Below are 14,001 nucleotides of genomic sequence, written 5' to 3'. Positions count from 1 at the left end.
AGGGTGGAGGGGGCCCCCCAGGATCCCCGCCCCCGAAATGGGGGAGGGGGACTAGGAGGAGGACCTGGCTGTGGGACTAAAGGAGCTCGTCAAGGCCAGGAGAAAACTCGGGGCCAAAGGGAAAGCCCCCGGCCCCGATGGGATCGCTGGCCGAGCCTGGGCTCTCGCCTTCGGCGACGAAAACCTGTCCGCGGCCTTACGCGGGGTTTTGAGCGGGTGCCTCAAGGAGGGAGGTTCCCCCCAGCTTGGAGGAAGGCCAAATTGGACCTCCTCCCCAAGGAGGGCAAGACACCCGGAAGTGCGTCGGCCTACAGGCCGATTTACCTGCTGAACGAGGCGGGTAAGGTGCTAGAACGCATTATGCCGACCGCCTCGTCCAGCACATGTCCTCGGAGGGGCCGGATCTCCACGACCGTCAGTATGGGTTCAAGTCCGGGAGGTCGACGCTGGACGCAGTGCAGCACCTCCGGGACCTGACCGCGACGGTCGTGAAGGGGGAGGGCAGGGTATTGTTGGCGGTGTCTTTGGACATCATAAATGCCTTCAACACCCTGCCCTGGCCGGAGATAGGACGGGCCCTCGAATACCACGGGGTGCCCGCCTATCTCCGGCGCATTTTGGCGGCCTACTTCGAGGATAGAGACCTCGCCTTCCCTAAAGAAGGCGGGGTCCAAGGCTTGCGCGCTATGGAACGCGGTGTTCCGCAGGGGTCGGTTCTCGGCCCCCTGCTATGGAACATCGCATTCGACCGGTGTTGCGTACCCCTCTCCCCCCGGGCTGCCACGTCGTCTGCTATGCAGACGACACGTTAGTGGCGGCCGGTGGGAAGAGCTGAGGGAAGGCTCGCCACTGCGCGGAGGCTGCTGTGGCATCGGTGGTGAAAACCATCGAGGACCTGGGTCTGAAGGTGACGCTCCATAAGACTGAAGACGTGTTCTTTCACGACGGCAGTCGAGGGGCGCCGCCTGAGACCTGGGTCCTGGTCGATGGCGTCCGCATCCGCGTCGGGCCGACGATAAAATATCTCGGCCTAACGTTGGACAGCCGATGGGATTTCGGCCTGCATTTTAGGAGGGGGCCAGGATGGAGGGCGAGCCCTCCATCCTGGCCACCAGGGTGCGCGTACATACGATAATGTCAATCATCTTTCTCAATCGCTTCGTACGATGAATCCCAGAGATTTAAAAAATTCAACGTTCAACGCGCTGAGTTTCTTTCGAACGAGGGAGTTTGTACTGTTAATCGCGCGTCTCATAAAAGTTATATTTCCAGCTTGTTTCACCTATTCCACTTGATTCACCACAAGCATTTCATAGATTACGTTTATTATCGTCGCCGTCGTACGTGCAATCCAACGGTAATCTCTTATCCTCGAAAATCGAGCGATTGTCCTTCTTGATCAACTACACGCACCGTTAAATCTGTAATGCTCCGTGCAATGATTAGAAGGTAAATGACATGTGTCGGTGTTTCCGATATCATATATCCTGGTGGCACCTTAGGCGAGAATTCATGTATCGTATGTACACGCATACTGTTACTGTACGCACCACTGACAACGCTGCATTCTATACGAATGACATTCACGTTGATAAAGAGGGGGTGCTGACCAAGCAATGTCACCCGACCGAGGGAAACGCCGCTGCGGCCGGGGGCAGCATGGCCGCCCAAATAGACTACCGGCCCCGTCCGTACTTCCAGGTGGGGTATAAAACCCCGTTAAGGGCCCTCATCGACACTGGAGCAGAGACTTCCCTGATAGACCGCCGAGTACTAGCTCCCGAAGACCGACCGCGAGAACCAACCGGGAAGGTCATTCTGGCCGACGGGGCCACCACCGCGAACCAGGGCCACACATGGATCATCCTCCGAGTAGGAGGGCAACGATATTACCACAAGTTTATAGTCATGGCCTCTCTAACCGCGCCAATGATCCTCGACGTCGACCTGTAGACACGGCTACAAATTACTCTGCTTCCCTCCCTGAGGACCCCCACGGAAGAACACCCAACATCGGGGTGATCGAGGACGGGCTGGAGCCGCGGACCGAGGAAGAGAACGAGCGGCTCCGGAAACGGAGCCTCGTTCACGAGCTCTCCCTGTTCAGCGCGGTCACAGGGCCCACGCCACACGTGTGACACGAAATACGGGTACGACCGAGGACCGTTCCCATTAAACAGCGATACCGGCCGCGCAACCCAGCAATGCAGCAAGTAATAAACTCGGAGGTGGACAAGATGGAGAGGGAAGGGGTCATCGAGCCCTCAGCCAGCGTCTGGAGCTCACCCGTCGTCCTCGTCCGGAAGAAAGACGGCGTGTACAGATTTAGCATTGACTTCAGGAATGTCAATGAAGTAACCGAGCGGGACGCATATCCCCTGCCGCAAATCGGGGCCACTCTAGATCGATTGCGAGGCGCCCGCTACCTGTCGACACTGGATCTCAAGAATGGGTGCTGGCAAGTACCGCTGACAAACGAAAGCAAGGAAATTACCGCTTTCATCGTACCGGGAAAAGGCCTCAAGCAATTTACCGTCTTACCATTCGGATTACACTCCGCACCCGCCACCTTCCAAAGACTGGTGGACGCCGTCCTGGGTACCGAACTGGAACCGCACGTCCTCGTTTATTTGGACGATATCATCGTCTTTAGTACCACCTTCGAGGAACATTTAGAGCATCTCCAAGAAGTATTCCGACGGTTGCGCGGAGCGAAGTTAAGATTGAACACCGAGAAATGTCACTTTTGCCGGCATGAACTGAGATATCTCAGTCACGTCATTACGCGAGAAGACATTCGCACCGATCCGGCAAAGACGAATGCCATCAGGGCATGGCCGGCACCAAAGAACGTCAAACAAGTGCGCCAAGTTCTAGGATTGGCGTCATGGTATCGACGATTCGTACCCAACTTCTCCACCGTAGCCGCGCCTTTCATCGAGCTTACCAAAAAGAAGGTACGATGGAGATGGGGGAGCCGACGAAGAAGCAGCGTTGCAGCGCCTCAGAACGACTCTCACTACCGCCCCCGTGCTGGCTTGCCCCAATTTTGGCAAACGCTTCATGCTAAAAACAGATGCAAGCAGAGCGGGCTGGGGGCTGTATTGACGCAGCAGCTCGAGGAAGGCGAACGAGTGATCGCCTATGCCAGTCGGACGCTGAACCCGGCCGAAAGAAATTACAGCGCCACCGAACTGGAGTGCCTCGCGGTGGTCTAGGGCATCCGCCGGATGCCCCTAGACCTCGAGGGGTACACCTTCACGGTCATAACCGACCACCAGTCCCTGAAATAGCTGCAACGTCTGGAGACTGCCACCGGCCGCCTGGGGAGGTGGAAATTTAAAATGCAGAAATATTCGTTCGACATCGAGTACCGCAAGGGCGCTCAAAACATCGTCGCCGACGCCTTGTCACGAGAACCGGAGATCTGCGGAGCCACTGTCGCGGAGCGATGTGCCTGGTATGACGACTTGAAACAGCAGGTGGCCGCCCGCCCTCGAGAGTACCCCGATTATGCTATCCGAAACGAAACGCTATACCGTCACTTCCTGCACAGCCTGGATTTCCGCGAGGTCCCGGCCGACAAACAGTGGAAGAAGTGCGTGCCCACGTACGAACGCCGGAGGATGCTAGAGCGCCACCACGATGCACCCGACGCCGGCTACCTAGGAGTTGCGAAAACCATTGTGCGGCTAGCAGAGAATTATTACTGGCCAGGGATGGCAAGAGTCACGGCACGGTATGTCCGACAGTGCCACTCTTGCATGGCGCACAAAGCGTCGCAGCAGAAAGCCGCGGGCTTCCTACACGCCACCGCCACCCACGAGCCGTGGGAATACGTATCACTGGACTTAATCGGGCCATTGCCGCGATCCCGCCGCGGGCACGTGTGGCTACTCGCGCAGGACCGATTCTCTAAATGGCTCGAAACAAAACCCCTGAGGAAGGCTATCGCGCAAGCTATAGTCGATACCGTTATCGATAAGGTAATTTACCGACATGGCTGTTCAGAGGTAATTGTCTCGGATAACGGGACACAGTTTACGTCAAGAGAGTTCAAGTCCATGACGAAAGTATACGGGATACGACACCGAACGACTCCCGTGTATACGCCCCAATGCAATCCGGTAGAACAAATCGCGTCATAAAAACAATGATTTCCCAATATGTGGATCAGCGACACCGCCGCTGGGATGAGCATTTACCGGCATTGCGCTTCGCGTATAATACGGCCAAGCACTCCTCCACCGGTTTCAGTCCGGCTTATTTTAATCACGGGCGAGAGTTAGCAAGGCCGCATACGGCGGACCGAGAAAACCGAAGGGCGATCGTAGACCCGCGTGAAACAGAGGGCATGTTAAAAGAAGTCAACGAACTCGTGAGAATCCATTTGGCCCAAGCCTTCCAGCGGCAAGAACCGCATTACAATTTAAGGGGGAGAGTATGGCGACCCTAGCTGAGTGACACCGTCTGAAAGAGAGAACACCCGCAATCCGATAAGGCAAGGGCCTTCAACGCTAAGCTCGCACCGAAATACAAGGGCCCGATGATCGTTCTGAAAATAATCGCGCCGGCAATTGTCGATTTACAAGATACGCAGGGGAAATGGCACCGACGGATACACGTGCGAGATTTACGTTCGACACGCGAGGCCGAACAATAGCACCGACGAAGACCATTGTTTCCGAACGTGACAGCCGGGACCAATCGCGCGACAACACCCAAAATCTCCGAGACCGCATCAACGGGAATAACACCATAAAAGGACCTGCGGTAGCCGAATATGGCAAAATCTCAGCAACATGGAACTCGGCGACTACAAGACCGAGCTGTACCGACGAGATCCTAGTACCGAGGAGGATGCGAGACAAGTCTGGGATCGGCTGAGCCGAATCCCCGAAGCGATAGCAAGAGAAAAACTGCCGGAGCCCATCGAGGAGAAAACGTCGACATCACCGCCGAACCTGCAAGGTCCACCGCTGCCCACAAAGCAGGAACCACCGGGGGTCGTGGGGCTCGCCGACCGAGGCACCAGGAAACCGGCCGCGAACACCAGCGGCCGCCTACAGCGGTCGGACCACGTGATCCGCCGGAAGTGGGCAGGTCTGATGGCACCACCGCCTCCATGCCCCGGGCGAGGACCCTACCGTCGTCCGGTCAAGCAGCCGATCAGACCGGCCCCGAGCGGACTGATAACAACCACCACCGAGGGGCCGACCGATCAAGCGGAAGAACGACCACCGACTCCTGCCGCCGTCACCGTCCGCACGCAACCAGCGGAGGAAAAGACGACACCAACCGGCCCCCGAGTCCGCGAGATCATCACACCGGCTGTACGCGTGATACTCCAGCGGACGCCAGAACCGAACACCGGGCTACCGCCACCACCAGCGACCGAAGAGACAGAACCACCGAGGGAGGTAACGCCGTCGCTTCCACCGATTCTGCCACCCGTGTTCGGGCCAGAACCACCTCCACCAGTGGCCATCGTGCTGCAGAACGGCGAGACGGTAAGAATACCCTATTCTTCGGTGGTAATCTCGCGTCGCTACCGCCTGACGACAACGGACGGCCGTTGGAAACTTGTGGTTCCAACGGGATGGAACTTTGCGGAGCGCCAGATTCCATCCGTGAGCAGGAAACCTCTCACTATCGACAAGGGGAGGGGGTAGTGTAACAAAGGAGAATCTGGTGACGGTTTCTCCTCCGTTATTATCGGGTCGGCGACCGTCCAGCCGTCGTCGCTTGAGGAACCTCGCCGCGACCCCCCTCGATTAGCCCGACGATCCGGGCAGCGGCAAGCCATCGAAGCGGCCCGACGAGCTGGCCGTAGGCACTCGGGAAGATTCACCCCAGACGGTCCGCCGAATCATCGGGGCGCGAATCACGCGCGATTACGCGGAATCTCGGGGGTGAGTCAACCCCCCGCCCCGATTACGAGAGATTAGTTATAAACTCCGCGCTCTCGCCGAAATCGAGAGATTTTGTGGCTAGTCGTCTTCGACGAGTATCACCGAGAGAGTCTAGAGGCATCCTCGACCAGCATCCCCGAGAATAGCGACAGAGGAAGGAACACCAGGATGAAACCAAGGAGACAGGCACGCAATTCGGTTCGATTTTCTCGAGAAGGCGACATCTTCGTTCCCGACAAGTAGAAATTTCGACGATCAAGTTCTGTGCTCTCATCGGCTACCAGTCGCTCCGTATTACCGCTAAGATAAGTGTATCATCCTGATTCTCTCGATCCGACGACGCCTTCGTCACCGGCAAGTAGAATTTCTACAATTAAGTTGCTGTGCTGTCACCGGCTACAATTCGGTCCGTATTACCGCTAGGATAAGTGTATCGTCCAGATTCTGTCGGTCCGGCGACGCCTTCGTCACCGGCGAGTAGAATTTCTACAATTAAGTTTCTATGCTTTGTACAATTCGGATTTAGGAATAAGTGTACAAAAGAAAATAAACGGTAGCCGGCAGGCGTCCATTCACTGGAAAAGATCGCGAATAATTTCCTGAAGTAGAACCTTCCTCTTCCCGCCAGTCGCCATCGTCGGCACGAACGACCGAGAATTCGCCGACGACGAGGCAGGCCGATCGACCGTACGAAACGAACGAAAACGACGCGTGGAGGGCGCGCGTCCGAGCCAGCTCGCCCAACGCCAGCAAACCGGCGAGCGCTCGCGAGCAGCGCTCGCGAGAGAGCGAGGACGACGCGCGCCCGGGAGGAGAGGTCGCGGCGTCACAACCTGGTCCCTCTGTGTCGTCTAAATTTACAATACCACTCTCGTTTTGACGTACTCCACCTATCGGTAAGACGTCACGCATGAAAACATCTCGAAAGAAAGATATACGCATACGCCTCGCTAGTCTTTACAACTGTACATTAGTCATTGCAACCGTGGGTAATTTTGGCGTCTCTTTGACGTTTTTTTTCTGCAGCGCCTTTCCCGCGCTTGTACGGAGCAATATAGATTCCGCGAACTTTCATAGCTCGACCTTCCATTGCGCGATGATAACGATTTAATTTTTCCAGCTGGCGTTGCACGGCTTTGCCATCACTCACAGCTTTTGCGACACCCGCCGCTCCACCGACTAGTGAACCGAGAACTCCCAGTAATGGTAGAACTGGTAAAATACCACCCCGTTTTGCTACTGGAAGTGCTCGTTATCGGATTTCTTTCTTGAACAACTTCTTTTTCTTCGTGCCCATACTCATGCCGATTTTCGTTTTGGCTTTCATAGCAGCCCAAACGACTGCAGCAGCAGCTTTCTCACCTAGAATTGATTCTTCCGAAGTTATGCGTTTCTGCGCTTTCATAGCGAGAATCTCATCCGCCGCGTGCTGATCGGTGAGATTGTTGCTACGCGAATAGGCTATATCGTGCTCACGACACGCTGCATCCAATGAATTAATGCCTTGGTCACCTCTGACCAATCGTTTTACCAAGCGAGTTCCAGGACCACAAAATTGATATCCGGGAATGTGTAGTTCGATAGGAAGCGCATTTATCGCGCGATTCAATAGACCACTGTCGACCTTGACTTTTGTCGACGACATTCACTACAGTTCCTGATCAGCGGTCGTCGGCTGGACCGTCGATATGCGTTTGCTGCCACGGACGATTGCAATGTTCCAAACACTGACGATACTGCTGAACCTCTGGATCGACTCTTAAATGTTCCGGGAGTCTATCCTGCAAATCGTCAATATACTTTGCAAAATCGCGTAACAGAACAATCTTCGGTATATATTTCAGTTGTTCGGAGGTTAGCTCTCGAATATCATGAGTATCTGTCAACAGAAGCAACATTTTCTAAACTGAATGCTTCCAAAATCGACGCGCTTATATATATAGTTAAATCAGCGTCACATTTAAATTAAATGGCAACGATCCGTTAACGAAATCAATTTTGCGACTCACTGGGGAAACATGCGGTTCGTGAAGCAACCGTCGATATACGTGACAAATTTCGACAATAGAACGGAATCAATGATTGAGCAAGAGGCGCGCAGGGAAACATGCTTCCGAACACCATACGCGGCAATATATGCGGTCCCTCAAATTGCGACAAGACAAATATTCTCATCAGCTTGTTGGAAAGTCCGTACGATCTACGTTTCGAGAACTTATACGTGTACTTATACGTGTACTCGAAATCGTTGCAACATCCTAAATATCGCTACTTAGAAAATCTGCTGAAATCGATAAATGAAATTGGATACTTTACATTCTCCAATAACAGCGATGTGATTCCAACGACCGAAGCGCCCAAAAATTCCATTTTTATCTTTGATGACGTTGCATGTGACAAACAAGATACGAGAATACTTTGCAATGGGTCGTCATTCGAGCGTTGACTGTTTCTATCTCTGTCAGACGTACGCAAAAATACCCAAGCATCTTATACGGGACAATGCAAATTTTCTGATTTTCTTTAAACAGGATGGTACCAACTTGAAACATGTGTACAACGATCATGTGAACACTGACATGTCATATGAGGATTTCAGTGCATTGTGTTGCAAATGTTGGGAGGATAAATATGATTTCATAGTGATTGATAAGGACAGCTCAATGACCGACGGACGATACAGGAAAGGATTTAACGACTTTGCTGTGCTGTGAGATGCACAATCGTCATTGTAACCTCAACGTGGTAACATCGTCAACATCCACAAGACAAACATATCAATGATGAATAGTAACATGAAGATCATGGATCGTGAAAAGGTAGCGAAAGAGATTACGAAAACGAGCGAATCGATCCGTAAAAAATATCGCGCTTTGAAAACCGGTAGAATGGTGGAAAATGCTGCATTGAAGAGACACTTTAAACCTATTATTAAACCTCTCAAGCAAATCGCGGGAAGCAACGCTAATGTGGAAAGTAACGTTGATGTTAAAACTGAGCCACTATCAATGAGTACAAGCGAAGAAACAAAGAGTGTAATATTAAAGCCCGAAAAAAAGATAAAGCGTAAAGGCAAAACTTTCACCAGTCGTATTGACTACACCGAAACGGAAACTATTAAACGATCCTTTGATAGTTCCTACATCGACGGGAGCTCTACAATATGAGGAACTACATGGAATGTCACATGAACCTTCACCGATCGACAATCTACTCACTGATGATAATGATGATGATGAGAATGTTTTCGAAACCCCCGATAAACCGGTAATGACATCCGTTAGACGTCAGTTGCGAACGTACAAAGGACAACAAACTTTACGTGATCATTTTGGTCCGTTGGGTCAAAAATATATGGGAGCTGTGCTAAGTAGTGGAAAAGATAACACTATAGATTATGTTTACGGCGTACGTCTTAGTAACGATGGAGCGATGCTCGGTGATAAACGTATTGATGTGGACAGAGAGGATAATATAATCATAGGCGAAACAGGATACATTGGAACACCCGGTCTTTACGAGCTAATATTCAAAAGAATTTAAATCGTCAAAGTGCAGACAACTAATCCTGCTTACCTACTCGCAGACTCGCGCGGGAAACCTATCGTCGGAGATTTCTACGAACACGAACTACATAGTGTCGCCAATCCAGATATATACTTATAAGGGGAGGGTTTGTAACACGGTAAAGGGATCGGAACGAGATTTATATGCGTGGATAGTACTTGACTACTAGTAAAACGTGGTAAAAGGATAGAGGCCAATGCGCCTCCGTTTTCGAGAAAAACGGCATCGAAAAAAAACGTCAGTGCATCAGTTCGTAAGCATGATGACCGTCGAGCTGGCGTGGCGAAGCAAGCGCGGCACTGGAGTGTCGAGCTGCCAGCCCGAATTCGATTCTAGCATGTCGGTTTTTTTAACCCTGTAAAGTTAAAAATGAATAAAAACATAAAGAAATAATAAATGTGCATTGCCCAAATAAATATTTGCATAAACTATGTTTGCGTGGGAAAAAACTGAAATGTCTATTACAGAAATTATCTATTACAGAAATAATCTATTATTAAACTCTTATACATATTAATAGCCATGGAAACATCTGGAAAAAATATTAAGTCGCTGATTACATAGGAATACTGTCTAAATAATAGTATGATATAATTTTTCGCGTCAGTCTTATTTCGTATATAGAACAGACTTTCTTGCTGAACGCTCTCTACCTGTTCTGGAAAGTCCTCCTCCAAACTAGTTCCTTTTGTGACGTTAGTTACGACCGTTACATATGATGAAATTTTTCGAACGTCGATACAGTCGAACGTCAGCACGGGAAACGTCTGGATGTGTAAACCGTTGGTACGAGAACGTTGGTATAGAGGTCAATTTTAAAATACACATATATAAAATATATATATATAATATATATAATATATATAATATATATAATATATTATAATATATATATATATATATATATATATACAGGGTGTCCCATTTTAATCCGGCCGGCTGAATAAAATTCGAGGATATTTTCCAGAAAAAAATGTCAGACAAATGTTGTTCAGTTCTAAGGGGGACATTCGATGCCATCAACAATTTTGACCTCAGGTGAAGGGTTCAAGGTCATTCAAAGTCAACTTTTTTTTCTTAAATGGGAACCCCTATTTTTCACATCGGCAATCGATTTTACGTAAAAAAAAATGAAACTTGTCTGAAGCATTTTTTTATAACGCAAACTAATTTCACTTATTCAGCCTCCAAAATTGAAATTTTCAAACTTTTTGAATTTTTTACTCGAAAATGGTGGGGTTTGGGGGGAAATTGCAGAAGACAAAAAGTTCTTGCATGCTGCAAGGAATTCACTCGAATTTTCGCATAGTTGATCGTGCACTTTTTTCCGCTAATGTTTGGAAAAAATCTTTTATCTCATCATGTCCAGTACCCTCGGCATTAGCATCACCCGATGTGCATCACGTAGAGGTCGCCGATGGGATTTTGCACATCATTGAGGAACGTTCAAGCCAGTTTTCGCCAGAGGTTGTAAATATGCATTGCACAGAATGGGCTCCAGATTGAGCACTTGATGTCATAGATCGAGTTCAATAATCAATCAATCGGCCCTTTTCAGGGCCAATGATGTGCAAAATCCCATTGGCGACCTCTACGTGGTGCACATCGGGTGATGCTAATGCCGAAGGTACTGGACATGATGAGATAAAAAATTTTTTCCAAATATTGGTGGAAAAAAGTGCATTGGTGGAAAAAAGTGCGATCAACTATGCGAAAATGCGAGTGAATTCCTTGCAGCATTCCAAGAACTTTTTGTCTTCTGCAATTTCTCCCCAAACCCCACCATTCTCGAGTAAAAAATTCATAAAGTTTGAAAATTTCAATTTTGGAGGCTGAATAAGTGAAATTAGTTTGCGTTATAAAAAAAATGCTTCAGACAAAAGTTTCATTTTTTTTTACGTAGAATCGATTGCCGATGTGAAAAATAGGGGTTCCCATTTAAGAAAAAAAGTTGACCTTGAATGACCTTGAACCCTTCACCCGAGGTCAAAATTGTTGATGGCATCGAATGTCCCCCTTAGAACTGAGCAACATTTGTCTGACATTTTTTTCTGGAAAATATCCTCGAATTTTATTCAGCTGGCCGGATTAAAATGGGACACCCTATATATACCAGGTGTGTCGGTAATTCCTTTCCGGTTTTTTCGCTAAAGAAACCACGTTATTTACAATGGATAGTTAAAATATATTTATTCAAAATATTGGCCATTTGATTCTATACATTTTGCCCATCTCTCAGGCAATTTATGGATGCCATTCCAAAAGACTGTTTCTCCTCTGAGCTAAACCATTCATCGAGCCATTTTTTAACTTCTTCGAAATCGGCGAAGTACTGCTCTGCAAGCGCGTGCCCCATCGATGCGAAAAGGTGGTAGTCGGATGGAGCCAGGTCTGGAGAGTACGGCGGGTGCGATAAAACTTCCCATCCAAGTGATTTGAACACTTCTTTGACTGATTTTGCTGTATGAGACGGCGCGTTGTCATGCTGCAAAATCACCTTATCATGTCTTTGAGCGTATTGTGGACGTTTTTCGATCAATGCACAGTTCAAATTGATCATTTGTTATTGGTAGCGATCAGTATTAACTGTTTCTCCAGGTTTCAACAGTTCATAATATACGACATCAACCTGGTCCCACCAGACATAAAGCATGGTCTTGCGACCAAAGCGATCTGGCTTTGCAGTCGATGGGCCGCCTTCGCCAGGTGATAACCATTTTTTCGCTTGGGATTTTCGAAATAAATCCATTTTTCATCACCCGTTACTATTCGATGCAGAAATGACTTCCTTTCATACCTTTGAAGCAGCATTTCACTGACGATTTTTCGATTTTCCAATTGCCTGTCATTCAATTCATGTGGCACCCATCTTCCCATTTTTTGGATCTTTCCCATCGTTTGTAATCGTTCACAAATTGCTACTCGGCTCACATTCAACTTTTCTGCCAATTGTTTTTGAGTTTGTGTTGGGTCTTCATCCAATAACTCCTGCAATTCCATATCTTCAAACGTTTTCGGCCTACCAAGATGTTTTTTGTCTTGAACGTTGAAATCACCACATTTGAATTGTCGAAATCACGTTTCACATGTTCTTATGGTTGGAGCATGCTCACCGTAAGTTTCTACCAGCAAACGATGACTTTCAGCGGCTTTTTTCTTTTGATTAAACAAGAAAAGTAATGCGTGCCGCAAATGCACGTTTTCAGGCACAAAACTCGACATTTTCAAAAAATTATTAATCTATAACGCTATTATTTTGGCGGAACGTAACTTGTGTAGTTTTGAGGTTAATGTCAGTAGAATAAAATGACATATGTATCAAGTCATAACATTGTATATTTATGGCTAGTGACATCTGTTACAAAAACCGGAAAGTAATTACCGACATACCTGGTATATATATATATTGTTACGTCTCAGCTCCTATTTTTCCCCCCTTTTTCTTATTTCTTTTTTTATCTTTATCGAGCGGTACATCTTGCAATCTAAACTTCCGGTTCTCCCCTCCCTCGTTCGATATGGACTAGAATAATATTATGTTGACATTCGTAACGGCGACCTGTAATTGTGACGCATTTTATTTTAAGTTAATGCGTTAGCTTTAATGCCTTTTACTATTCCTTTGTATATGGAAAACCTTGTGTTAAATTTCCGACACCGGCGTGTGTTAATTTGATATATCGATTTTGGATGACAAATTTTATGTGCCAGACTCAACGTATGAATTGTGTTATTCTTTTCTGTTTTCTTTCTTTTCGGCACTTCTGTTCTATGTTAATTTGACACGTCGTTTTCCACAGCGCGCGTATGCTTTATCATTGCTTACGTAGTCTCAAGAATAACAGCCCGGTTGCGCGAGGGCTTGGCTATTATTTCTTACTATTATTCCAAATTATTTTTATCATAGCGGACAGACTATGCAGCTTCCCCATCTCTTGCTTCTTAACAATAAAAATAAGCACTAAGTGTAGGAAAGTTGTGTTATAACCATTAACAACTTTTCTAATCGTTATCTTTATAACTCTGCAATATAAGTATTGTGATTCTACGAATCTCATAACTGTTTTGCGTCAGCAGCATGGCCCAGCTTCGCTCTCAGGAATCTCGGATGGAAGACAAGGCATATCGCGTGGTAATTCTCCACCTTGTTTCTTTCATCCGACATCTCGTTAAACTTTATATATTATCCGGTTATTAAATCAAAGCGTTAGAAATGTAGTGTAAAGAAGTAAAAACCTATCGTTATAAAATTGTACTACCCCCGTTTGCCACTCTCCGTTAAAATTATTAAACTTGTTGCGCCGAATTCGCCAGGAACGCTTCCTTGGCCTATCATTGTAAAGCGTCGTACCTAAATTCGCGATTGCCGCATTATTGTCCACCCGCGGTTGACTATAAAATTGTAAACGTTTTCATTCTAAGATAACCGAACTGTTTAGGCGACACTTTGGCGGGGTTCTTATCGTTGCTGCATCCGGAGATCGAGTAACTCGCGTCTTGCTCCGACACAAAGAAGAAGGAC

General features: G+C 48.1%; 1 protein-coding gene across 1 annotated transcript; it reads left to right on the top strand.

Annotated features, from left to right (window-relative positions):
* Positions 1-4,802: 4,802 nt before the first annotated feature.
* Positions 4,803-11,092, top strand: LOC105184295 (WAS/WASL-interacting protein family member 2-like). The gene is made up of 3 exons (XM_025302472.1): positions 4,803-5,510; positions 10,888-10,949; positions 11,038-11,092. Exons 1-3 carry the CDS (start codon positions 4,803-4,805, stop codon positions 11,090-11,092), a joined length of 825 nt encoding a protein of 274 aa, XP_025158257.1.
* The last annotated feature ends 2,909 nt before the right edge of the window (positions 11,093-14,001 follow it).

The sequence above is a fragment of the Harpegnathos saltator genome, unplaced genomic scaffold (genome assembly GCF_003227715.2).
Source record: "Harpegnathos saltator strain DR-91 unplaced genomic scaffold, Hsal_v8.6 scaffold493, whole genome shotgun sequence".
NCBI classification, from domain to species: domain Eukaryota; kingdom Metazoa; phylum Arthropoda; class Insecta; order Hymenoptera; family Formicidae; genus Harpegnathos; species Harpegnathos saltator.
This window is presented reverse-complemented; position numbering and strand designations above follow the sequence as displayed.

Bases quoted from the DNA above. Each gene is read 5' to 3' on its own strand.
- LOC105184295 (XM_025302472.1), top strand. From the start codon at position 4,803: ATGGAACTCGGCGACTACAAGACCGAGCTGTACCGACGAGATCCTAGT. The intron at 5,511-10,887 runs GTAAGAATACCC...TGCATCACGTAG, and splicing joins TGCTGCAGAACGGCGAGACG to AGGTCGCCGATGGGATTTTG. The intron at 10,950-11,037 runs GTAAATATGCAT...GGCCCTTTTCAG, and splicing joins GCCAGTTTTCGCCAGAGGTT to GGCCAATGATGTGCAAAATC.